Source organism: Diplotaxodon limnothrissa, linkage group LG10, assembly GCF_057381915.1.
Source record: "Diplotaxodon limnothrissa isolate DT_005_m linkage group LG10, D_limnothrissa_male_GT1.1, whole genome shotgun sequence".
NCBI classification, from domain to species: Eukaryota; Metazoa; Chordata; class Actinopteri; order Cichliformes; family Cichlidae; genus Diplotaxodon; species Diplotaxodon limnothrissa.
The window spans coordinates 26,148,123-26,175,380 of NC_140605.1; the positions used below are offsets into that span (position 1 = coordinate 26,148,123).

Below are 27,258 nucleotides of genomic sequence, written 5' to 3' on the forward strand. Positions count from 1 at the left end.
TTTCGAGCGCACAGCGAGTCGAAGCGAGTGAGAAGATAAAAGCTCAGTGACTCACTCGAGGACAGTTGAGAGACGTTTGATGGACACGCTGGCGGCTCTGGTGATTGAATCTGGAGCTTTTAAGTTGTCAACACAAGACAAGCCACCTGCCTGACTATTGAGGTGCAAATTAACATTTCAATGCGCTGACATGCATATAAAAGTCAAAAAAGATACTCTACTCTAAAACAGTTTGTCCATCACTAAGCAGCAAGAGAAGGTTTTATTTCTTCTGAGTAGGAGAGACAGGCTTAGCTTCGAGGAGGCTATGAGTCAGTGTATAACTGTCGTGTGTGTGTGTGTGTGCGTGCGTGCGTGCGTGCGTGCGTGCGTGTGTGTGTGTGTGTGTGTGTGTGTGTGTGTGTGTGTGTGTGTGTATTTCTTAGGAAATAATCCAGGTTCTTGTTAGCCCCAGTAGAAATATGTTGATTGATGTGTTAAATCAGGGGTGCAGACACCAAAGCCGCTCTGTTCAGAAACATGGGAGCTTCAGATTTTAAGCTGAGTATTTACCCATCTGTTCACGTCCATCTATTATCATGGCTCGCTTTTAAAAGTTGGCACAAACGACTGCAGCATTTCTGCTGCGCTGCTAAAGTCACATTTCCTGACATTTTGAAAACATCATCAGGTTACTTTTCTCAATGCTGCGTCTTCATGGGACAGTAGCACTGTGACAGTTTGATGAGAGCTGGTGCTGTCAGAGCACGCCGTCCGAATCAAACGCAGAGTTTCCTCCTGTTTCAGGTTTTGTCTTTCAAATTATCGCTTTTATCTCGGAAACGTTTTGCTCCAGAATTCCATAACTCTCAGAAGCCATTTGAAAAAGGTGACAACCATGCATGTTGAATGGTCTTAACATGACAAAATCAAATAAGAGGAAAAGCCTCTTGGCTTAAAATATATATGTGGAATCCTTTGTGTCGATAGTGATTATTATTGAATGGACTGGGGGGGGGGGGTTTGTATGCCAACACCTTTAACCACTCCTATGAGCAAATTACTTGTTTTTCACACATGCACTGCAGCTCTGAAGTTTTCTAGAGTAGACATTACCTGATGGAGATGCATGTCAGAACATATACTTTAGACTTCAGAGGGAGACAAAGTTACAGATGATTTGGAAATGTGCAGAGGAGGGATAGTGAATATAGTAGATAAAGGATGCTGGACATGGAGATACCAGGCAGGAAGAAAAGAGGAAGACTGCAGAGAAGATTCATGGATGTGGTGAAGCAGGACTTGCAGAGGGTTGGCGTGACAGAGAAGATGCTGAGGATAGGGTGAGATGGAGGTAGATGAACTTCTCACAGTGAGTGAGTGGATTACACAACCTTCCTTCTGCAGACTCTTCTCAGGCAGAAGCCTCACTTACACCCAACTGTTTCCAGCAGTAATACAGCTGACACAAACCTTCTTCTGATGTGTGCTACATTTGAAAAGAGGGGAACATCAGACGGCGACTTGATTCTGCCAAGATCGCCTGGAGTTCATGTGTGAAAATGGCTTAGTTTTATTATTTAAACTGCACCATATTGTCATTCTTTCCACTCACCAGTGCCCGGAAAGTGGATTTGCAGTTGTTGACAAATACACTTGTAAACACAAATGTCAACTACCTTGAAGGGTGCTATAAACCATTCTGCAAATATTTATATAGTGCTTATAAATAGGAAGACTTGAGTAAAGTGTTTCCAGAGAAACGAAAAGACCTCAATTTCAGGGGAAAAAAGACACATCAATAAAGTCTTTTTTTTTTTAATTGTGTAAGAAAAGAAAAAAAATTAACACGCAAAAAGTGAACACACGAGTTCTGACATCCTATATGTTTGCGTGGGTGTCTAGAAACAAAAACAAAGTCTTCTGTATCTTCAGGCCACCTCTAAAAACAAGCTGCTGTGCTCTAAATAGCTTCTATATGTAGGACATCAAGTAGGTGGTTTCGTAGCCTTATGTAACCCTTGTTTTTGTGTACCCATATCTAAAGATTTCTGAATATTGCTGCATTCCATAAAAAGCTGTAGGCTGCTCAGACAGTCACTGTACCTGATTAATATCTGAGAGCCTAAATGAAAATGAGTTCTAATTAGACGACTAATTGTGCGCTCTAATTTGTCGTCCTTTCATCTGAGTTTTTACGTGCCCGAAAGCAACTCGCGTAGGGGACGGATAGGCACGGGTCTGCGTACGACGGCCAAGACACGCGAAACGCATTAAAAAAATACATAAACGGGAGATCTCAGCACGCTGGCAGCGGCACTAAAGCAACACGTAAAACGCAGAGAGCTCGCTTCCTTCCTCTGATCTCAGAAAACGAACATGACAGAAAGTTGCTGAAAGCTATGAAAACCAGCCGACAAAGATTTCACGCTGTCATCAAAGGATGAAACCTGAAGCTGCTCTGTTGATAACAAAATGGGCTCTGGCTCTGAGGGATTAAAGCTTTTTTTTTTTTGGTAGGAATTATATACAGCCAAGCTTAACCTCACTCTACTGTTATAACATTTCTGTATCATAAAATTCATATATACGCCCACAAAGATTCAGGTTCCACTGTGAGCCTCCTGTGTGACAGCTGCAGGCTTGACTTCTGAGAAGCGCATTGCAGTAAAGAGTGTTTTGTGTCTTAGTATCAGTAGATTTAACTCAGAATCTTCAGAAAACTCAAAATAGGCCATCTTTCCTAACCTTTCACATTTTAGCAACACGAGTTTCTTTCAGTAGTTTTGCCAGCGTTACTTTTGCTAATTCTAACCGATTCTTGATTCAGTAAACGGAAAAGGCGGGGCTGCTTTTGATAGCCCTCGTACGCTGAAGTCCCTCGGTATTGAACTAGTCACTTTGGTTTTAATTCAACCAAATTGCTTATGTTACAGACAAAACAGATTTTTTATTCAGTAAAATTGGAGTAATGACGAAAACTGCAACCTTAAAATTTCACATTTGCATGCTTTGTCGTATCGTTTTTTACTACACTCTCTCAACAGCAGAGAACTAATTCATATCCAAGCAAATTCAGGCCTTTGAAAGATGAGTTGACTGATCCTAGTAGTTACCACCTAATCAGAGCGAACACTGTGTGCTATTGCTGCAGTTTAGCCTTCACTCTGGGTGACGACATACAGCTTTCTACTGTAGATTTATTTAATTATTAAAACCTTTACACACCCTAGGATTAAACCTGCTATCCGAGTGCTGCACTGCACCCTGTGCCACTGCCAAGGGAGGTCATGTGATCGGTTCAGTTTGTGTCTGTTAGCGACATTACTGGAAAAACTTAGCGATAGATATTAGACGCGTGGCTTGGCCCAACTAAGAAGTCATTAACTTGTGAAGTTGATGCACAAATTTCTGTCTTGATGCACGCTCAGAAATACTGGAAAGTTGTTTCTGTTATCTGGAGGTGGCGTTTTCAGTGGGAGAAACATTTCATCACTCATCCAAGCGACTTCCTCAGACTCAGCTGAATAATTCTGAATCGTTGGAGACTGCAGAAGTCGCTTGGATGAGTGACGAAATGTTTCTACCGCCAAAAAAGTTAGTCAGGATTCTTTTCCGATGCAAGTTTGGGCAATTTTTAATCCTTTGCATGCTATCCTCCCAAATACATACAGTACAAAACAATAGGAATACACTGCTCTCAAGAGAATATCACAAACTGATCTACCTTCAGATACACTTTTGAGACTAAGTTTATGGATGGCGTGTAGCAGAGATATGCAGTCTTGAAGTGCTCTTGTTAACATTGTTGGGGAGATTTTTTAATTTAGTTACATTTGAGTTTTATAAATTCTTCATAACGGTGATATGATTTTTCTTCACCCTCATGAAGATTTAGTTTTGTCCTTTAGGTTTTGTGCTTTATGCCCCAGTGGAGCACAAAACCAAAGGTTTGGGAAGATTTTGATCCATTGCCTACCGACTGCAAAACGCTGTACTGTGTTGACCAGTGAGGTGCCAGCTGTGTCTGTCTGCCATTTGGTGCTGAGCGGGTAGTGCACTGTGGGTTTTAAGAGCTTTTTCAAAGAAGAGAGGTACCTGCTGCAGCTGAAAACACCACTGTAAGAGCAACAAGAGTGAAATGATCCGATGCAGTCATCACTCAGTAAAAGGCTCCATAAAGCTGAGGGAAGCAGAGCCACAGACCCTCTCCCGTTGTCTTCATATTGGTATCTGATTGATTGGTAGTATCGATTTCCACTGGTAGAGCTGTTTGCATATTTTGAACTGCACTGTTAAAAGTTTATGGCAGACTGACTTCAACTTACAGTAGGATGTCGGTTGGTTTGAAGGTATATTTGGTCATTACTGATTTAAATCTGAGAAGCCTTTTGTGATTTTAAAATCACCAAAATGATTTTTACTATATTACGATTCATGTGCGTCATATCATACATAGCTTGTTTTTTGGGGGTTTTTACCGATCCCAAAGCCCAATTTTAAAAATGGCATTGTCATTGAGGACTGTCATTGGCTCACTAAGGCTTAGGGGCGGAGTCCAGCCATCCAAGGCCATTACGAGGCTACATATATACTCAGAAAACTGGAGTCAGTTTCTCCACAGATACTTTAAAACAGCACAACCATCATTTTATATTAGAAATATAAAATTTGATCTTTCTTGAGCTTTATCAGCAATTAAAAAAGAATAACTAAGAGGAACCATTAAAGCATTTTTTAATTAAATGTTATTAGTGTAAATTACATGGAGCTGCTCCATACTTTCACAAGGCATACCACTGCTTAGAGGTATTTTACTCAGCAGTAATTTAATCACGAGAAAATACAGAGTCGTGTTGAGTTTTTGGTTATATTTGACTGATTATTAATTGTTTAATTAAATTTTTGACTTCAGGGATACAAATATAAAATATGACAAAACTACATACCTGTGGTTTGTGTAGTCCAACGTAGGATGGTGCCCGGCTTAGTTTTCACATCACATTTTAATCCTTTTTTTGCTCAGCTGATTACTTTTCAGTTTTTTAGTCCAACTGGTGAGTGAAGACACATTTTTCCCTCATGAATGGGTGGTTGTCAGGCGGTTGCTAAATGCCTTGTATCTCTGTTCATTTACAACCTGACCAACTAACTGCAGGTGGCTAAAATAAATACAGGGAGTGCAGAATTATTAGGCAAGTTGTATTTTTGAGGAATAATTTTATTATTGAACAACAACCATGTTCTCAATGAACCCAAAAAACTCATTAATATCAAAGCTGAATGTTTTTGGAAGTAGTTTTTAGTTTGTTTTTAGTTTTAGCTATTTTAGGGGGATATCTGTGTGTGCAGGTGACTATTACTGTGCATAATTATTAGGCAACTTAACAAAAAACAAATATATACCCATTTCAATTATTTATTTTTACCAGTGAAACCAATATAACATCTCCACATTCACAAATATACATTTCTGACATTCAAAAACAAAACAAAAACAAATCAGCGACCAATATAGCCACCTTTCTTTGCAAGGACACTCAAAAGCCTGCCATCCATGGATTCTGTCAGTGTTTTGATCTGTTCACCATCAACATTGCGTGCAGCAGCAACCACAGCCTCCCAGACACTGTTCAGAGAGGTGTACTGTTTTCCCTCCTTGTAAATCTCACATTTGATGATGGACCACAGGTTCTCAATGGGGTTCAGATCAGGTGAACAAGGAGGCCATGTCATTAGTTTTTCTTCTTTTATACCCTTTCTTGCCAGCCACGCTGTGGAGTACTTGGACGCGTGTGATGGAGCATTGTCCTGCATGAAAATCATGTTTTTCTTGAAGGATGCAGACTTCTTCCTGTACCACTGCTTGAAGAAGGTGTCTTCCAGAAACTGGCAGTAGGACTGGGAGTTGAGCTTGACTCCATCCTCAACCCGAAAAGGCCCCACAAGCTCATCTTTGATGATGATACCAGCCCAAACCAGTACTCCACCTCCACCTTGCTGGCGTCTGAGTCGGACTGGAGCTCTCTGCCCTTTACCAATCCAGCCACGGGCCCATCCATCTGGCCCATCAAGACTCACTCTCATTTCATCAGTCCATAAAACCTTAGAAAAACCAGTCTTGAGATATTTCTTGGCCCAGTCTTGACGTTTCAGCTTGTGTGTCTTGTTCAGTGGTGGTCGTCTTTCAGCCTTTCTTACCTTGGCCATGTCTCTGAGTATTGCACACCTTGTGCTTTTGGGCACTCCAGTGATGTTGCAGCTCTGAAATATGGCCAAACTGGTGGCAAGTGGCATCTTGGCAGCTGCACGCTTGACTTTTCTCAGTTCATGGGCAGTTATTTTGCGCCTTGGTTTTTCCACACGCTTCTTGCGACCCTGTTGACTATTTTGAATGAAACGCTTGATTGTTCGATGATCACGCTTCAGAAGCTTTGCAATTTTGAGACTGCTGCATCCCTCTGCAAGATATCTCACTATTTTTGACTTTTCTGAGCCTGTCAAGCCCTTCTTTTGACCCATTTTGCCAAAGGAAAGGAAGTTGCCTAATAATTATGCACACCTGATATAGGGTGTTGATGTCATTAGACCACACCCCTTCTCATTACAGAGATGCACATCACCTAATATGCTTAATTGGTAGTAGGCTTTCGAGCCTATACAGCTTGGAGTAAGACAACATGCATGAAGAGGATGATGTGGACAAAATACTCATTTGCCTAATAATTCTGCACTCCCTGTATGTTGTGGATTAGTTACTGAATTCTTCGATTTTTTTCATGTGAAACGCGAGGTGAACTTTGCACGTATGGGGTAATTTTATCGTCATGAGCATCAGTTATTAATCTGATCACACAATTTTTAGGCATATGCAGTGTAAAAACTACAGTGGGTCCAGCATGTCCATCATCATGTGTATTTGCACCTCACAGTCCAGTATCTAATCTGGCAGAGATGTTTTTCACCCACACACACAGTGACTATCAGCAGTGACGCAGGACTGTCTCTCATTTCCTTATTTAACCAGAGCTGAGCATCGCAGAGCCGGCAGTCGAAGTGAATGTGATCAATAAACAGGCAGATAATAACACGGGGCACAAGAGCAGTTTGGCTGTGCATACTTGCTTCCTTTTCTGAGATTATCTCCATCCTTTTTTGTTTATCTCTCCTTTTCCCCCACTCATCTGTTACAGTTATTTTTTATACTGAATCTCCCCTCTCTCTCTCTCCCTGGCTCTGTTGTTATGAAACTCCCTCTTTCTGTTTATCTTCTCTCCTGCCTTTCTCGGTTTTTCCACCCGACTGCTGAGGGATAAGGACTGCAACTTGATGTTGAATACTTGCTGGGAAATCATAGCTCGAATCGTCTTTCCACGATAAACAAGTCCTTCTGTATATATGGTGTGCTTCTGTTGTTTGCAACTGTAACATTTGTCTGCATTTGTGTGTCTATGTGCGCCTTCTTCTGTCAACCTGCTCTATATATCATTCTCAGTGTGTCGTCTCTGTGTTTGTCTCTGTGTGTGCGTATGTGTGTGTGTGTTTGTGTGTCCGGCCATCTGTTCTCTGTCGGGTCTGGTCCTGACTCTCAGGGCTTTGTCTTCCTCTCTCTCTGTTCTGGGATCAAGATGACAGACGTGTATCATAACTCCTTCTCAGATGTGCTGTCTAGGGCTGCCACAAACGATTATTTTGATAGTCGACTAGTCACCGATTATTTTTGCGATTAGTCGACTAATCAGATCATCATCCATTAGACGTAAAACTACAGCTTATTGCACCAGCAGCATCTGCTCTTATATAACTATCATTAGCTTACAGCTTTAAGTGTTTAAGGTCTGTGCTAACTAAAAATAAAGACAAGATGATAGTTTATTAAATTTTAATGAAGTTTTCAGATTGTTTCGGTGGAGTTTAATAAACTCCTTGCTATCTAAAATATAACAGGACACTGGAGTATATTCTGGAGCATCTCACACTTCTGATAATCAGCTGTCTGCTTGACGTTTATTCAGCTGTGTAAAAACTATAACTTTAATCTCAGACAAACTGATTTACTCAGGAACAAATAAAATACTAAAAAAAAAAAGCCAAACAATAACATTTTAAGTTATCTAAGTGACTCATATATATTCAACCTGAGTAGCGAAAGACAGCGGTGGGTTTGAAAACGATTTGCGGGGAGTCCGGTGTTCTCACGGCTCTAGTGAGCCTCGCCCCCGGCTCGCTAACGAGCTAGTGGGTAACAGACGTCTCTGAAAACGTCGGAGCGCTTTTGAAAATATGTGGTGTCCTGATAAACTGAGCAGATATTTGAGGTTTACACAGCTACATTCTCGCCTGAAAATATGTTAAACGTTTATTTTGTGACCCAGAAAGAATAATAAGAGTAACATTAAAACTAACCAGCTGCCGCCATTGTTGGAAACTGAGCTGGGCCGCGCTATGAATTCTGGGACACAGCTGCTTCTTCTTCTTCTTCTTCGGGGTTTAACGGTAGCTGACATCCTTGTACATGCAATGCTGCCATCTTCTGTTTCAGTCCGTTATTACACTCTTAAATCCTGCCACTTATTCCTGCGTCTTTTGCGATCTTACAAAGCTTCAAACGACGCGTCGACTATTAAATCAGTCGTCGACGATTTTGATAGTCGACGTAATCGTGACTAGTCGACTAATCGTGGCAGCCCTAGTGCTGTCCCCTATCCGCACTGTTTATTAGTCAGGCCCAGAGGCTAGTGATGATTAGAAAAAGGAAAATTGCTTTGAGTTGTTTCTAATGTTCCCCACGGGTGCTGAGGAATTTCATCTTAAAAGGGGACGTTCATTCTCAGCTTCCTTTTTTTTAAATCATGGGCTCCATTAGAGTAGCTATGAAGTTCACAATCAACCATATTTATCCTGTATTGTGCTCAGTTCATTCTCCGTCTTGAGCCAGCTCTGTTCCCCCACCCTGTAAGCCAACTTTCTTCTGATAGGCTGCCCCTCGTCAACAAAAGCTTCGAACGGCAGGTGGGATGGACTTCAGAGCTACGCGTCTGAATTGATCGCATTAAGGATGTCCACACTCGCTGACATCATACAGAGCCAAGAGTGGGGAAAAAAATCCGAATTCAAGCGCTAAGTAGTTTTTCACGTTTAATGTGAACATCCAACATTGTTTATAATTCAAAGTTACATGTTTGATTCCAGTTAGATTTTATGATTTATAAAATAGTACACAAATAGTAGAGCCAAACTAATATCTGATTTTTTAAGACCGATATCAATATTTGGTGATTGAAAAATCCAATACTGGGACAGTTTAAGTTTTTCTTTCAGACACTGAAAATAAAATTTAAATAAATGTCCTCGTTACGTGTGGGAATTTATTTAGTTGTTTACTTGATTCTGCTCAGATTATCTGATCGTGGCTTCGAAAACCATGTGTTACTTACAGGGAAGTTTCATAGCGCCCTCTGGTGGACAAGCTGCAAAACATGAACACTCACAAAATCATTGAAGGGTGTTTCTCCCGTCTCTTCTTTACTTTTTTAAATGTCATTTTTTCAGATGTGAATAAAGTCGATGCCTTTAGATATCAAATACCTGTAATAAGACCAGATGAGAACATTGGTCTGCACTGCCTTAGTTACAGCGACTTTAAAAGAGCTTTAAAAGGCTTTTAGATTTAATAAAACCTTGAATAAAAATAAACTAAACCACATTGCTAAAAATATTAAAAACGTGCTCTCTGTTTATTAAATAACAGTTTATTAAATAGTGGATCATAAAAGCAAGGTTAACATTTCTGAGAATCTCTTGTGTTTCTCTTGACTTTGAAATTTGAGAGCGAAGATTTTACAGCAGAGAGAGAAACAAATCCGTTATCTTAAAACTATCCAGTAATTGGTTTGTGCCTTCTGACGACAGCTCCAACGAAACAAGATGCCTTTTGGTCACAAAGATAATGAGGCCAACAGTAATGTGTGAGATGAATTTGCTTTTGGACAAATTGGTAGCACAGAGTGAAAAAAGAAGAAATGGTAGGCAACAACAAAAGATTTTATTCTAGTTCCCATTATTGTGTCCCTTTATTTGACTTCATTCCTTAATTAGGAAAATGTATTTCTGATTTTTAAAGTCTGAAAGAAAGACATCAGTACGGTCAACACAGTTGCATAAACTAGAATACACAAAATACAAAGACAACCAAAATGTATAAACATCAGTGGCAACAGAGCCTGAAACATCAATAAAAACCCTGTCTTATGCCAGAAGCAAGCTATTTCAGGCAGCCTGAACTAACTGGAATGTAACCTAGCAACTGAAGCCATTTGTAATCACATTTTGTACCAAGTTGTGGACATTTGCACGGAAAAACTACTCCTAGCATTGCTAAGTTTAGCAAACTAACCCAACACTATGTGTTTGCAACGTTATACATGACACAAAGTGCTGCACATAAATGACGAGCATATTAGTTACAGGAGCATCTTTTCGCTCTCTTTCTTATGTACTGGCTCTGGTCTTCGCCCTATCCTGCTGCTGGTGTGTTCCTTACCCTGCATTGCATTAGCTAGCACTAGCTGGCAATTCTTGTTGTTCTGTGTGCCATAAGACAGCCTAGTGTTTACTAACTCCAACACCATTTTTTCCTTAGCATTAGCTTGCAAAAGTACCAGGAAAAGAAATATTTCCTTGTCATTAGCTTTACTGCAGCATCAGCTAATTACTTGACTGTACCAAAAAAAAGAAGAAGGTAGAAACAGTGTTGCAATTTGGTTTAAATGACAAAGTGTTGCCATTAGTAGGTTTCTCATGGAAATCTGTTTGAGGACTTTATCTTCCCTGTCTCCTTAAACAGAAAATAAAACAATACTTTATGTTTATTTATACTCGTGTTTATATCTAAAGGTTCCCTTTCCTGATGTTAGCATGATGATCCAAAACATATGAATGCATAGGAAACGAAAGGAATATCTCTAGCATCAGCAAACATTTTTAACTGGGGGTTTGATTCGCAGACATTTATTAACATTTTTTCTTTATCACATGCAAAGCAACAACAGGAAAATACTAAATAAAATAAGGTAATAAACTGTGGCTGTTATTGTACCTGGGCAGATTGTGCTTAAATGAGAGATGCTGAGGAAAAACCTGGATAAATGTGGAAAACATGTCCTGAAAAAACAAAGACATTGCATAATCAGTTTTTTTTTATACATGCCACAACTGCCACCGTAAGATGATACACAGAAATACTACAGACAGAACTCAGACCCAACAACAGGCTATAAGTTAGACATGAAAAATTGTTCCCAGATAAGTCTGTAAGATGTCATAAGGCATATAAAATACACCAGATTTCTGTCTATTATGCAATAGAATGGATTTGTGTTAAATAATCACATCTAAACAAATCATGTTGTACATGGATGTTGTACCTGACCAAACTGGACATAGTAACAGGGTGGCATGTTTATGTTGGTCTCCTGATTTCCTCTCTCTGAACTCTGCTCATTTCCCTTCTGCTCCATCACCCCTCCCTGTCTTCTTCACACTTCTTCACTGTCTTTTTCCCCCTCCTTCCGTCACCTATTCCCTCCCTCTGAGCTCTCTCAATTCCTGCAGAGACATGCTGCGTCATGGAAACTACCAGCTCAGTGTGTGCGTGTCTGTGTGTGTGTGTGTGTGTGTGTGTGTGTGTGTGTGTGTGTGTGTGTGTGTGTGTGTGTGTGTGTGTTAGATAGCTTGTGTTAAAGGCACCCTAACAGCACCTCCTGCTGTCCTGCTTGCCAGATCATTATAAGCAGTGATGATTTACAAGGAGGTTGCAAAAATAAAAGAGAGAAAGATGCTCAGATCACAAAAATATCCACATTTATGAGTACATTTCAGTTTCTGCAAAGTTTTGTCTTCATTCTCTGCATTCCTGATGATGTGCATATGGCTGCTATCGATTATTTAGATGCATTTGGTCCCAGAAGACAGTATGACTATCTCCCAGTGCTCTTGGTTGGACTAAATTAGATCAATAAACTTGATTATTTTTATTCACTTGATGCCTACAGAGTCCCTGAGAGGTCATACTTAGATTTTTTTTGCAATAACATTTGCACTTCATTCAACTCACAGTAGAAGTGAGCTCTATTATGATACTGTATATACACCCAAACCTGTACCTGATTAAGACAACTACAGACTGTATCATAGGTTATGATTGCAGTCATATTGGTGTCACTGAATGCCTCATGCAATATATGAGTTTTTAAACATTCACTACTAGATAATATCAGAGGTTGGTCATTTAAAAAGGAGAACAGGTGGACTCCGGTGGTCCCCGTGGACTCCCACGTTCAGTTATACAGTAATCGTGTTTACAGCTAAAGAATAAAATGTTTTGACCTCCATGGATAGTTTTCCCCCTTGTAAGAGCTCACCAGGGGGTGGGTTTTTAATTCTGCTCATCCATCTGGGTGGTGGTAAGTGTCCTGACATAGGCACCTTTAGCAAGTCTGTGTACTAGGTTTCACCTAAACTAATTTGAATTGCTGAATTGGACCTCTCTGCTTTGATTGTGCCGTCTGTGCCTGTTGATGAATTTCAATGGAATTATGTGGCAAATAATAAATATTATTGCTGTGAGGTACAGCCTGTCCAAGATGTTTGCGCTTGGTTTTAGTGATTGAATTTCTAGTATTTTATTAGTTTGTTAATAAATCCTGATTTGCGTATCGGTGTCTGTGTGTTGTCCCCAAACGGTTTATGACTGCAGATGAAAAATCCGCTCACGTCTGGATTCTCACTGATATTGAAGTCTAGTCAAAAGGCGATGTCTATCCTTTATGTGAAATCCATGGTTGCGATGAGTTGCCTTGTTTCCTCGTGTTTGTCTGCCTGTTTTCTTTTGGGCCACTTCGTGATGCAGTGTTTGAGCAATTACCGTCACTTGAACACTACTTTACACTTAGTGGACTAAATACCACATAATTATAATCACTGTATATTTTGACACAACTATAAAATGTTAGATTCTTTCTGTTTTCCAAAATATAATGAGTGAGGATTTTTGACACTTGCTTGTTCTATGTGTTGGGTTTGTTTTTATCATCTTTTTAACTGTTAACATTGCGCCATGTCCACCATCCATCTTTCTCCACTTAAATTAAATATTTGACAAGTGAAAGTGTGGGTACATTGTTAAAACGAGTTTGTCTGTGCTTTTATATTAGAGGAAGAAATCCTAAAATGCTGCAGACAGACATGCGGCGCTTTGGCAGCACTTCTCACAGCCCACAATGATAGAAAAGGAGCCATGAAAATCTCCTAATTATACAGACACACATGCAAACACTTAAAAGGAGGGAGCATTGTCTGCAGACTCACACAAACACAGATACTGAACACACTCACACTGCACATAATCCAGGCTGAGATAGTCCTGTAAACACACCAGTGTTGGAGAAGTCATTAAACGCATCCTTTTTCTTTTTTCTTTTTTTTTGGCGAGGAGACATCAACTCTATTTTTACTTGGACGTTGTCATCTAATTTAAGTGCTTTGTCTTTGATATTCCCGAATTTTGGATGCAAACTTTAAAACACAAAGCAAAAGCCTTCATTGGTAATTTTTCACCGAATCCAGACCATTGTTGTGTTTGCTCTACTTACACATATACAGTGCTGAGAAAAATTATTTGCCTCCTTCCTGATTCCTTAGTTTGAATATTAGACAAATACAAAATGCAGGCTTGAAATTATTATTTGATTTTGTTTAGAGAAACGAAAACCCACCAGTCTAACCTACCTGGCCCTGTGTGAGGAAGTCGTTAATGCCCCTCCTTGATGATTTAACTGTGATTAACTACATTGTTAAATACATTTTGTCTGAGTTTAATTTCACTAGCCACACCCAGGCTTCATTACTGCCAGACCTGTTGAATCAACGTGCCTGACAGACTGATGATTCAACAGTAAGGAGGAGACTAAGCTCGTTTCACATTTACCAGAAAAACATTTTCATGATCCCCAAAGCTTTAGGGAAAATATTCTGTGGACTGACAAGACAAAAGTTGAACTTTTCCGAAGATTTGTGTCCAACATCATACCAGCAGTCAAACATGGTGGTGCTGTGGTAGTGTGATTTGCTGCTTCAGGAGCATCACAGTTGCTGTAATCGATGGAGCCATGAATTCTCCTCTGTACCAGAAAATCCTGAAGAAAAATGTCCATCCATCCATTCCTGCCCTGAAGCTCGTGCTCCCTTTGGATATATATGTAACATTACAGTAATCTAAAACACATCAGATCGAAAGGAGGCTTTCGATCTTTTACCTTTATTTTCTTATTCATGAAAAATATGCAACACTCCTCACCTGTCTGCTTTGTTTTCTCCCTCCTCTTCCCTTCTGCCTCTTCCCTTCTATTCACTTCTACCAATTTCATCCAATTTTTTCTCCCATTTTTCTTGCTTCCTCTTACTCTCCCTTCCTGCACCTCCCCTCTCCCTGCTTGTGCCCTCTTCCCCTTTCCTTAGGTTTGTCAAAGTCATTCCCGTTGGACAACTCTTTGTTCGACAGCTGGCTCGCCCAGTCGGTTCAGATCACCGCTGACGACATGCTGAGCCAGTGGGCTCTGGGTGCCCAACATCGGGACAAGAGCGGCAGCCTGCTTTCTGACCAGGTAGGGCTTCAGGAGCAGAGGGCACAGAAGACGATGTGTTAGCAGAGAGAGACAGAAAGAATGAAACGCAGCAATGGGTCTGCTGTAGTAAGGACTTAAGCCTTCAGTACAATGGGGTGCCTGCTTTACCAGGTGAACTGCAGCTGTTACATGTTATGATAAGAGATGAATACAACACAAACGTCTTGCTCAATACTTGGAAAAGAAAAAGTGGTTTGCTAATGCAACATTGTGAGTAGACCGTTACATCTTGACCTGAATTCCTGTCCACTTCACCGGTGAACGAAACGAGTGCCAAGGACTTTCCTGTGAAGAGGCCACGCCGACACAAACAGCTACATAAGTAAAAAAGTGAAGCGTTCTTCTTAGTCGAGGAAGGGAAAACGGCTAAAGTGTACAAGAAAATGAAACATACACAGAGAATTTCACTTTTATGCATTAATTCAGTCTAAAACACTCCACAAGGACGACCAGCGTTTCTTTTCCACATATATTAGAAATCATTTGATCAGTTTAATTACTTTTTGTTAGTTTCAACTAGAATTGAGCACTGGTACTATTCCTGAATGGTGCTTGTATTAATGGAAAAGTATTTTTTTAAAAAGCTGTCATAAATTCATCTGTGTATATTTTGATCACCATCCGAACACATGAGAGAGGCCACAGTGTTTCCCACAGAACTTTGTTGCGTTTGTGTCCACAACTGTGGACATAGGCGAAGCTAATCTGTGCTTTTTAAATAATGAACAGATGTGTACATGCATATTTGTGACTACATACATTTTTTTTAAAAACTGAGCAGTAGGCAGCTGCCTCGCCAATAAATTCCTCATCCAGCGGACACATTCCAGCAGCATCGTCTTGGATGTGGCTGGAGTCCCCGCTCAGTAGCCTCTGTGAGCTCAGCAAAGAGGCGCCAGCTCTCCACCTATCCAGTCTAACCAGACCCCACCTATCCTGGGTCTGGTTAGACTGGTCCCTCGAACTGACAGGGGTCACAATGACTCAACTTATCACCTTTTTGATGTTGAAACATAAATTCAGATTTAGAAATTAGATTCTAAATTAGTTTTAGACATTAATGTGTACATAAACACCTCTATGAAGCCATTTATAAAGATTTGTTACTTAAGTGGGAACCAGTAGTTTTAGGGCTGAGAGCCACAAACAAGTTGGGGAATTCAGAAAGTATTAAACAAGGAACTAATGTGTTTTTCTGATCGGAATATAGAATATCATCAGCATCATACCAACATGAAACAGCTGCTACAGCTGTTTGTGATGGTCCAAAAGTTTGCATGATGGTGCTTTTCACTCAAGTTTCAGTCATTTCATCGAGTCTGCGGTGAGCCAGTCAGCCAGCACAGCGTCAGTTTGTAGTTTTGACACTTGAAAAAGTTCATCTGACTTTGAACAAAGACCTGATCATCGATTCTTTAGATTGGCTGTGGTTTTATATAGTTTAGCTTGTTAGTTTTTTATTGTAAATTGATCGATCTGCTAATCAGAGCAAAGATGTTCTCCCCCCAGGAACGTGCTGTTTGTGTGCTGGCTGGCAGAGCGCTCTCACCAGATTGCGCTGCTGTTTTTGGATGTGCTTAAAGAACAATAAACACAACCGCAGTCATTTTTTCCAATTAAACAGGAACCTGATATCTTTCAGAAACAAAGATCTGCATAAATAAACAATGATGTAATTTAAACAAAGCCCACATGTCGCAAGTTAATATTAGGGGTGTAGTTTAAAATCAATAAACACCAGCCTTGTTTATTAAAAACAAAAAGTGTTAGAGATTCAACAGAATCACACCCTGAAGAAATAAAAGATCACGATGTAGAGTGCCGTCAGAACAGATCAGCTTTGTCATTTAGTCGGGCTTTTTTGCTCAGGAACAAATTGTGACATCGGCAGCTCACAGTCTAAACTGCTGAGCTGTTGGACGTGTGGGTAGGTGGGAGTGGGTGGGGAGTTTTTGTTCCAAAATATTCCAAACCACAAAATCAAAAATGAGCAGATTAACTGTTGTATCAGTCAACTTTTCGCTTATATCATTTATATATTTTGTGTTATTTCACTTTTAAACATGAAAAGATTTGTTTGTTCCTCATCAGTTTTCCTCTTTCATCACCAATTTTTGCCCTTTCTTACCTTTCTCCTCTTTTCATCCAGCTCCTGCAGGGCGAAGAGAGCCTGCTCAACCTAATGATGGAGAACTCCATGCAGTCCACCTGGAAAACACCCCAGTTGGGGCGCAAACCGAGAGGGAGCAACAAGCCCCGTGTTCGTGCACAACCATCCGCTCCAGCCCAGCCTCAGACGCTCCTGTCTGCAGCTGCTGCGTCCGCAGGCGGCAGCCCCTCCACCGCAAAGAGGCTCTGGGCGAGCATGGCGGAGGAAAAGTCTGGCCACGTGAGTCGGAAAGGGGAAAAGAACAAAGGCTCCTCCAAGACCGTGCACTACCCCCTCCATCACCACCAGACCAGGAGCTCTGACCTTCACAGGGACCCACCGCCACAGCCGCCCATCTCCAAACTGGATTCCTGTCACATCTCGGAGGATAACAGTCCTTGGGATGGCATCCATGCAGGGAATGGTGTAGTATCAGGGGCTGGATCTGGTTTCACAGTGGGCTCAAACCCACCGGTCTCTGGTCTTGGGTTCACAATTCCCGACGGTGGGACAATCTTTCGTGGCGGGACCCCGCGGCACCGTCTGTCCCGCCAGGGTAAATCAAGAGGGAGGGGCGTCACCGGAGGTGTAGCGGGGTTCGAGTCCATGAACCTGCCACTCGCAGGGAAAGACGTATCCCTGTTAGACGCTGCTGAGACTGATGGCTACTTCTCTGACGGCGAGCAGAGCGATTCGGACACGCGCACTGGTGGGCGCAAGCTCCGCCTGCCGCAGTTGCACTCCGGGAACGAGGACCTGCTGAGAAGAAGCGTGCTGGCTTCCTAAAGAACTGAGTTTCCAATAGACAAATACACACAAGCAGTTATCCAAGCAGAATCCCGCTGGCTAATTGTTTTTTGTTTTTGTTTTTTCCCACCTGTGCCCAGCATACAGTCTATAAAAACACGGCTGGATCGCTTTGTTCAACCAAAATCCCGATCGCATCCATCAGTGGAAAATCCCCAGCTCCTAACCTGCTCTGTTTTTTAGGACGGAGGGGATTTGAATGTAGCCGTTTGCCTATCATACAGAAAAGCTTCTCCACTGGACTGCAGTTTGTTGTTAGCTTATCATAAGATGTGATGCATTCAGCAGATTGAAAACAAACATTACCTTCAGTCTCTTTCTCTTTCTCTTGTTTTTTTTTTTTTTGTGTTGTATATTTCAGAATCATTTCATTTCTGGGCGTCGAACGAAGCACCCAGTTCTGGCCTCATGTCTGTGGTATCTGCCAGACTTGGGAACAAACACTTTGGGGCATTATTATTATAATTATTATTATTATTCAAGCTGGTTTCAGGGTATGCTTCATTCTCGGCCTTTGTGGCCCGAGTTGCATCCAGTGAGTGCTTGTTTTCTTGAATATGTTCAGTGGAAAAGACAATTTCACACCAGAGTTGGTCTGAATATGTACAGCGGGTGACAACTTGTATTCAGCCTTGAAAAGCACAACATAGCTAGTCATAAGAGCTGTAATGTAAGCACTTGTGTGTATAATAGATGCTCATTCAGGGTTGGGGTCAATTTTCCTCCCTCGTTGACTCGGTTTGAAAAATGTACACTGAATCCTTCATTCTCAAATTCATTTTCACGTTTTAGTTCATAAAAGAAAAAACAACAACAACAAAAAAAATCTACAAATCTCCAGCTTTGCCAGTTTCTGAATAGCGAACACATTGACCCCAACCCTGGTGCTCATTCAGATTTTCACACAGACACACACAAACATACTCACACACAAACTACCATAAGCGGATCCCTTTTGCTCACAGCCGCCGTTGAAATATTTGGTCTGACTTTTTGTCAGCTGCTTTCAAATTCTTCCTAATTCCGCGTTCTTTTAACTCCTGGGTCTTTGGAGAAAAATCGTCGTACAAACTCTGTGCCTTTCTTTCACTTGCCCTGTGGCCCTGCGTCCCCCTCAATCGCCGCCAACTTTCCAAATCAACCAAACAATCGCTGAGTAGATCAATCAGTCGTTTGTCAATCGGATTTGTAACAATCAAGCCAAAAGGAAATCCCATTGGAGTGGCTACTGAGCGTAGCTGGCATTGGGCTCCTTGTCACCTTAACAATTGTGTAGTGCCTGAAAGGATGGAAATGCATCACTTGCCATTTATCAACAGAGCATATGCAGCAGCTTGCAACGCAGAGCAACATCGTGCTTTCAGTGCAAAGAGCTGCCTGCTGCTCTGTGCCCCCTTATGTTACATCACTGCAGCCCAGAGCCATCAATAACCAGAGTTTGGCCAGTTACACTGCGGGCACAATGTTGCTGCCATTGAAAATTAGACCTCTTATTTAAAATTTCATGCACATTACTGCAAATAGTATTCATTTTGGGGTTTGGTTAATCAGCAGTACAGTTTTGCTTTTTCATATGGAGTGGGTAGCTGTGTTCATGTAAGCCAAGCCTGAGAGACGTGTTTTATAAACAGTTACAGAGTGGTTAGGGTGGCCATGCATTGTGTAGTTCATGGGTAAATTCTTGCTACAGCAGCTGACATCATGTGACACAAATTCAACCTCAAAAGCAGCTGAAATTCTGCTTTGGTTCATAAGAGGAGGAATCCTCAGTTTTGGCATTCTGATGTTGCTATTTATGTGTCCAGTGGAAGCGGGATCACTTGGAATGCATTCAGTGCATGTGGATATACATAAAACTATATGTAAAATTAGAGGAAATTAGTCATTTTTATTAGTCAGATCACCCACGTGTACCTATGCAGCTTATTATTTTGTTCTATGAAGACGTAAACACTGTCAGGCACCAAGGTGGCAGCCGCTTTTGTTTGACGTGGCCAAGCTTTCACAACTGATGGCTCTGAGGCACGTCTTGTTCCTACTAGATGGACGTAGACAGTGTAATAATCAGCTTCAGAGGCCTGCGCTCTTAAGTCCCTGAATTGATTTGATTGTAAATTTGTTTTTGTTTTTTAAAAACGAAACACATGAGCCGTTCTTGTTTTTCTCAGAGAGTTGTATTTTGTACTTAAAGCAGTCCGTGGTATTCTCAGGGGTTAAAAAAAAACTTATAAAAAAGAACAATAAAAGGTTAAGAATTTATGGAAAAGCAACGAAAGACGTAGATATATATATATATATATATATATATACACACACACATTTTATATCATATACAGTATATATATATATAAATATATGAAGTGATGTGTGTTTGTCTAGAAACTTCCTTATTTGGAAAGCTTCACTGTTTGAACTCCAACACGACTACTACTGAGCATGCTCCTTCTCTCAGTACAGCATACGACCATCAGCCCTGGGTTCAACAGTCCCACTTTAACCCATCTGATCTGAGGTCAGATAGTATCGGCTAACAGATGGAACTGTCTTTTGGGTCTCACCAAACTGGGATGACTTAAAGATTTGATTTTAAGGGCTGCTTGACCCAGGCCTGATGAACACACATTTAAACAGAGGCCCAAGTCCATTCTACTTTCTCCGTTTTCCTGTATGAACAGCTTCTCCCCGGTTTTCTGGAGTAACCATGCCAAAGAACAGATCTGTGTTACAAGGCAGCATATTTCAGTCTTATCTACGCAAACATATTAAGCTGTCAGACCGCTCGAACAGTGATGTCCAGGTCAGCAGATGTGATTCGACCTCCTCTAACCCAGGGGGCGCTTTTAATTCCCAACCTGGATAGATCTGCATTCACGGGGGGATTCCCACAGGAAATGCCCGGTGATGGTTGTTAAACACACTCGCATGTATTAACCCCCTCCAAAAAAGGGAAAAAAAAAGAAAAAAGCCAGTGCTGCTGAACTGATCACACAACATACAGCTCTCTCTCTCACACTTACATGCATGCACACACACACACACACACACACACACATAGACGCTTACACAAACCCCAGAGCTGGTATAACAGGGTTACAATGTAAAAGTTTTTGTTATGTATATGTGGTCCTGACTGCATCAGGAAGCATGAGTTTACTCAGAGCGAAACGCCACCCCCTCCCCAACAGCAGGAGAGTATTATCACAGGTCAGGTGACAGCGCTGCGTCTCTGTCCCCTCTTCGTCCCTTCAGGTGTAGCCATGGTAGAAGCACTCGCATTGTTGCGTCACAGTCTTGCGAGGACAGGCGGAGAACTTGGGACTTCTACGATGGCTATTACAGCTGACACATTACAGTAACGACAAAAAAAGAGCAACAAAGCTCGCGTTCCGATGCGAGGACGCGGTGACGTGTCGCCTCCGAATCCTCAGCCAGGTGTTCGTTACCATTCATGTGTTGCTAAGACAGAAAAATGTAATCTTGGTTTCAATATTCAATGTTCAGAGTAGCCTGACGTTGTAGACAGTGGTTTTAGACAAGGCCTCACATGTATGGCCTTAACATGTAGTAGCAAAGGCTGAGGCTGCACAGTGCCTGAAGGACAAAAAAAGGACTGAAAAATACTCATTTGGGGCTAAATTAGTGGAGCTGGTTAGCAGTATATAAGATTTCCTGCTGGGTGATGGTGAGATTCCACACAAAAACAAAGCAAATTGTACTTCTGATCTTCTTTTTTTTTTTTTTTTGCCTTGATACTGTGCAGCCTTAGCAAACATAACTGGTTATTATTCTATATTTACAGTGTGGCTTCAATGCCCTCTCCTTCCGCTTCGTAGATAATGTAGACTGGAGTCTCTTGCAGGTTCTTTTTATCAATATCTGCTAGAATGCAACTTCAAAGCATTGCTATCCTCTGTGTGGTACGCCGGTGTGGGTGTTGGCTCGCAGCCCGAATGTGCTCTGATGATCTTTGAATTTTGCAACTCTGTCAGGTCGAATATCCACACTGAAAGGAGATCTAGTGCAGGGGGTTTCTCGCGCTCTCTGTCTATCTATTTGGGTTGTGTCCCATAAAATTAGACGCAGTGTGAAAGTTTTTATCTTCATACTCGGAGCATCCGTGTCGGTAGGTCACGTTCCTCTATGATAAGTCACCACTTAGAGAGGCAATAAAATGTGCAACGGAAAAGCTGTACAGTCCTCAGCTTGCTGTATGTTGAGAGCAGAACTCTTCCCTCAGGTGTTGGCACTGACGCTGCACCACGGAAATAAACTGACGGGCATCAAGCACATAATGGCAGGTCAGAAACACACCTACACACAGTGATGCTTTCCACTAGACCGATTGCTTGCAGGTAATTGGAACCTCGCCTGCGCACAGCTGCCGTTTACTGTACTGACTCTGTTGTAAAACATCAGTGCACCAGCAGGGCTGGGCTCCTCAGAACCCCCTCAGCTGGGTGAAGGGTCACATTTACAGCTTTCCATTAGCAAGAAAAGCAGTTTAGGGTGATCCAGAAATGACAGCAATGTTCAGTTCTGGTGAACGACGACATTAAAAACGGGGCTTTGAATTCCATGATTGCTCCTAGTGGGTGGTAAAAAGTTGGATTTCTACAATTTAAAGTCATTTATTGCACTGAGGTGGTTCTGGGGAACCACGAGGGCATTGGGATGCAGTTCATAAGATGTCGTTTCTTCTTCTGTGGTTGCTCCTTCATCCAGAAAGTGGTCTGAGGCTGTAGTGGGATCAGTGAAAGCAGGACTGGGTATTGCTTAGGAAATAAATACCTGCAAGCGACAAGGGACAGCAGTCCAGTAATAAAAGCAGGATTAGATCAGAAGTCTTGAAATGTCTGTAAAGCAGAAAATTGCAGGTCTGTCTAAAAATGTATCCACATGACAATAGAGATTGCTTAGTGCTTCCTGTTTCTGGTATCAATGCCTAGTCCTTGTTTCGCTGCCCTACACCAGCCGTACAAAGCCGCCCACCTACCTACCGCTGGAGTTTATACTCATCTACAATAATGTATATTACTGTTCAACTACTACTACTAGACATTTTCATTTTCTGTGTTTTAAAGAGGCTTTTGCAAGCTGTTTGTTTTGTTTTTTTTCCTTTTATAATGCTTATCTAGCCGCTGTGGCACGTATCAGACTAGAAAGCTGACTCATTATCTGCTTCTACTGTTTTTACTGGCGCTTTGCTCTCCTCTCCGTTACAGCAAAGTTATGGCTTAAAGGTCTCAGCATCCAGAACCCAGACACACACTCCACAGATCGGAGGTTTAGTCGCACAACCGGAGCTGCTGCCGAGGAAGAAACTGATCTCAAGTAAAACTCAACCTTCAGAGCTCGAGACTCAATCAGTCGCATCTTAAAAATTTATTTGGTTAATTTATCAGAAATGGCAGATATTCATTCCCCAGGTTCAGCTTCACAGCAGTGAAGATTTGCTGCCTTTTTTTAATGTAATGGTAAATGCAGCAGCAATCTGATAGCACCGCGTTGCTTTTTTGGATCAAAGCCTGCAACAAACCTCAAGAAGCACTCATCCGAAAAGCATTGCTTCTATTTTTGTGCCTTTTTTTAGGTGTGTGTGGGGGGGGGGAGACACTGTTTGTGTCCAGCATCTCTTGGTGACTGAAGGTGGAACCAAAGAGCGATTGATGCTCTACCTGTGTGATCGCGTCATCCTCCACAGCAGCTCGGAGAAATCTTTTCAGACTAAATCTCCCGTCTGTACCCACTGCGTACCTTACTCTGCATCCACCATCCAGCAACTTCCTCGTCCTCCTCCTCCTCCCACCACCAGCAAACTCCCCTCTTCTTCTCCATCCTGAATCCCCTAAAAACAATCACCCTGTTGTCTCCCTCCTGCCCACAACTCTTCCTCTCCCTGTCCGGTGATCAGCCTCCTTGGCCCTTGGCACATGGTTTTTTAAAGGTGATCAAAAAAGAAGAAGGACACCTATAGCTTTAAGGACAAATAATGACAGACGCACGAGGAGCTGAAAACATTGCACTCAGCTTTGCTTAACTCTGGCTTGAAAAGAGGGAAAGTGCGGGAAAGGGGAGAGTTGTTTAGAAAGAAGGAGAGGAGGGAGACTGTTCGCTGAACTGGAGCCAAAGAAAGACAAAAGAGTACAACTTGTTCTTTCCTCTGCATTCTGTTTGGAGCCTGTCCGTACAGTCAGGTTAACAAGCAGCTAATATAAACAGTACCAGGCCCTCCCTTTCCCCTCCTTGTGCCTCCTCTCGCTCTCTCGCCTCACACAGCTGGGTCCCCGTCCAAGATTTGTCTTTGAAAAATGTAAAAACTCAAATCGGGAGCGCCGAGCAGAGATGCTTCCATTTTAAACGGCTTACAAAACGATTCAGTTTTACGTCAGAATATATTATTAATCACCAGAACTTCGTGATATGAAGCTAATTAGAGCATAAATTAAAGGCCATTACCAAACAATTCTTTAAACAGAGTTTAAAACTCTTAAAACTAACCATTCTCTATCTTACTAGGCCGAGGTTCATCCCAACTCTGAAACAGTTATTAGCTCCTTTCAAGTTAAAGCTTCTGTGTTCACAGCCAGAGCTGCCATATTAGGCATGGCCCCTCTTTTTGACATCACACAGTGGGAGCTTAAGGCATTGTAACAACAGTAAAATGAATGTGAAAGAGGCTCTTTTTGTAGCTGTGATGCTAACAGACCCCATCATGTCTAAGATGTCTGAAAATCTTTGTAATAAACTGATGGCTTTGGTATTTTTCTAGGATTTGTTCAAATAAGGAAAAAAAATATATCATAACACCAACTTTGTCCTTTAAAAATCACAATGAAGACCAGATTTTCATTTATCCACTTTCAGTTTTACACTCTGGTTGTTTATGTTCATAGAAAAAGATACTTTTAGCCAACAGCTCATACCAATAAAAAGATCCAGGTTTGGAATCCAGTCTGTTTTAATGTTTACTTTTGGAAATCTCACTTGAAACCTGGAAAACCTGGAAAGTCCCGCTTTTTCACACTGCCTCACCCACCAAATGAACAGTTTATTCAACTGTCTTTACATCTGGTTTTTCCATCGCGCTCCTGTGAGGTTCAGACATCCACATAACAGCATACAAATTGAAGTGTAAATCCAAAAAAACACTCCCAAGATCCATTTAGACAAACCAGCCGTCTCCCAGCGTCTGTTCTGAGTTCAGCCAGGAAGCTCGCCCAAAGTGCAACAGGAAAGAAAGCGATTTCAACACTGTTTTGCAGGTGTAAATGTAATCTGGCTACATCGCGCCGAGGCAGAATGGATTTCAGATGCAGGTTAAAATAATTTGTTAAGAGGCCGTCTGCACTGTGTCTCTGCTTCTCCCGCTTGTAATTTCCACCACGCAGTCCATCTGTCTCGCTTTAATCCTCCTCCTTGATTCCTTCCATTTTTATCCATTTCCCCACTTTTTTGTTCTTCTTCTCTCGTTTCATGAGCTGACTCATTCACGCAAATGTTTATCTCCTGCCTCTGAGTCACTTCTTGTGTTTATCCCAGATTCGATACTTGCAGGGAACCAACAGGTGTTGTGATTGCCTAAATTGGATCCCTCTGTATGCTTAAGGGTGTTCTGTTAGTTTTATGTGGTCACAGGAGGCAAAATAGAGAGAGTCCACTGGCATAATTCTAGTTAAAACTAAACATAGGGAGCCATCCCTCCTACGTGGCGGCTGATCTTTTGCACCTCCGTCCCTTTGTTCTTCTGAACTCCTTCTCCGCTCTTAAAGGTGTGTCCAAACAAATGTGAAAGGAACAGAGAGAAGCAATTTTCTATAATTAGATGCTACAAACTCTTTGCGAGAAATGAAAAAAGTTTCTGCTTGAATAATGCGCTCGTACGAACACACAGACGAGGAGAGAAAGGGAGACAGACGGATGGAAAACACAAATAAATTCAGTTTCTTGTGAGTCCTCACATCCGTCAGGGGCTTCAGCTGTCACGCTTGATTAATGCATACCTTGCAATCAAGCTCACAGCTCATGTTTTTCCATTGGGAACATCAATTGAGAGGTGCAGCCTCAACCTTCACACCCCCACAGAAATAAGAATTTATGACTCTTCGTTTTGTCGCACACACCTTTAGAAAACATTCGCACAAAATTGTGGTACATCTCGGTACATCTACAGCCACATTAAAAGCCTGAACGATGGGATGAGCGCTAATCACGTCTTCATCCTGCAACAAAGCTGCATCACAGCCAATATCTGGTCACCAGGAGGACGGGTGGACCGGTTCCTCTGCTGAGTGTCAGCCGAGGTTATTATAGCCTAGGGGACATTATATGATGGTGTTCTGTATTATTGTGATGCTAAGAAGGAGCTGCTCTTTAACTCCCTTTCTGGGTAGCTCCACATATTGGATTTTTATGCTGGATGGCCCATCCCCCAAAGGGGACCTGTGTTTATACCTGGTCTCAAACCAGCGTCCTTTTGCCCGATAGGTGAAAATCCAAAAGGGGAAAAATGCTGGTCGCAGCAGGTCAAACCTTTTAAAATTTATAAGGTCTCTACACAATATAAGCAAACTTAAAAACAGTGTGCCGGTTATATGATTAAATGCAGTGACGTTTAAAATGATTAATCACAGACAGGTGAAAGGCCATCTTCTTAAGTGCTTTGACATGTCTCCTGACCAGGCGTGTTGTCTTCCAAAAGGCTCAGCTGCAGGAAACCAAAAGCCAACGTTCATCTGTTCTAGTTACTGCTGAACGTTAAAAATTGATGGCTCAATGTGGATGAAGTGCCAGAACAGATGTGGGGTACCTCGCTCTGTACTGTACTCTGCATGTATTGCATTTTGCCACTCTGATCTCTCTTCATTCCCCAGTCAGTCCGTCTCTCTTGCTCTCCTTAATTTTGTGTAACTTTCTATCTGATTGATGTATTTCTTTGGCTTTTGTTTTCACCATTCTCCCTCAGCACGTTTCTTCTGTGCAGAGCAGACAGTTCCTGACTCATTAAATACAACAACAACAAAAAAAGGTTTCACCCTCAGGTTTAAATAAGTAGAAATTTAAATTAGCTTTTTTTTGGCAACCTCCAAAGAGCAACTTTTAAACATCACCCTTGAATCTCCATTTTTGTGACAAGATAGGAGTCTCCCTCTCTCCCTCATTTCTACTTTCTCATGACATACTTAAGTACAATTGGACATCCTTATCCTGAATCTTATTGGTTGTATTTAAACGACATGAAGCCAATCGGCGCTGTCTATTCAAAGCAGAGCTCGGACACATTTTTCCTCCTCCTGCTGTCTTTATTTGTCCTTATAAAACGGTTAAAATCTCTGCTGTCATGTCCAGTTTGTCCTCCACTCTGCATCGGTTCTTCAATATAATAATATGAATGTTGCAGGAGTTTATCCTTCTGTATTCTTTGTTTCAAAGAATGTTGTGCCATTTGTTAATAGCAAAGAGAACTATTGAACATATATGAAAAAGAAGAGCTATTTTAAATTATTTTTTGGCTTTTTTTGCTATATTTATTTTCTTGTATTAGAATCTTCTTTGTAGGAGGGAAAAAAATCAAAAAATGTATTTTTCATTAGTGCGAAAAACCTATTTTCTTCCTTTTTGTACAATTTCGATGTTTTAAGC

At 41.5% G+C, this 27,258-nt stretch overlaps 1 protein-coding gene across 3 annotated transcripts in view; it reads left to right on the top strand.

Moving 5' to 3' along the window:
* Window positions 1-26,982, top strand: part of jade2 (jade family PHD finger 2) — a 233,130-nt gene extending 206,148 nt beyond the window's left edge. For all 3 annotated transcript variants that reach the window (XM_085364657.1, XM_085364658.1, XM_085364659.1), the window contains 2 exons: window positions 14,497-14,642; window positions 16,813-26,982. In XM_085364657.1, the coding sequence (XP_085220783.1) occupies window positions 14,497-14,642; window positions 16,813-17,598 (932 nt within the window). In that variant the 3' untranslated portion in view covers window positions 17,599-26,982. The remainder of the gene's footprint in view (window positions 1-14,496; window positions 14,643-16,812) is intronic.
* Window positions 26,983-27,258: the final 276 nt, after the last annotated feature.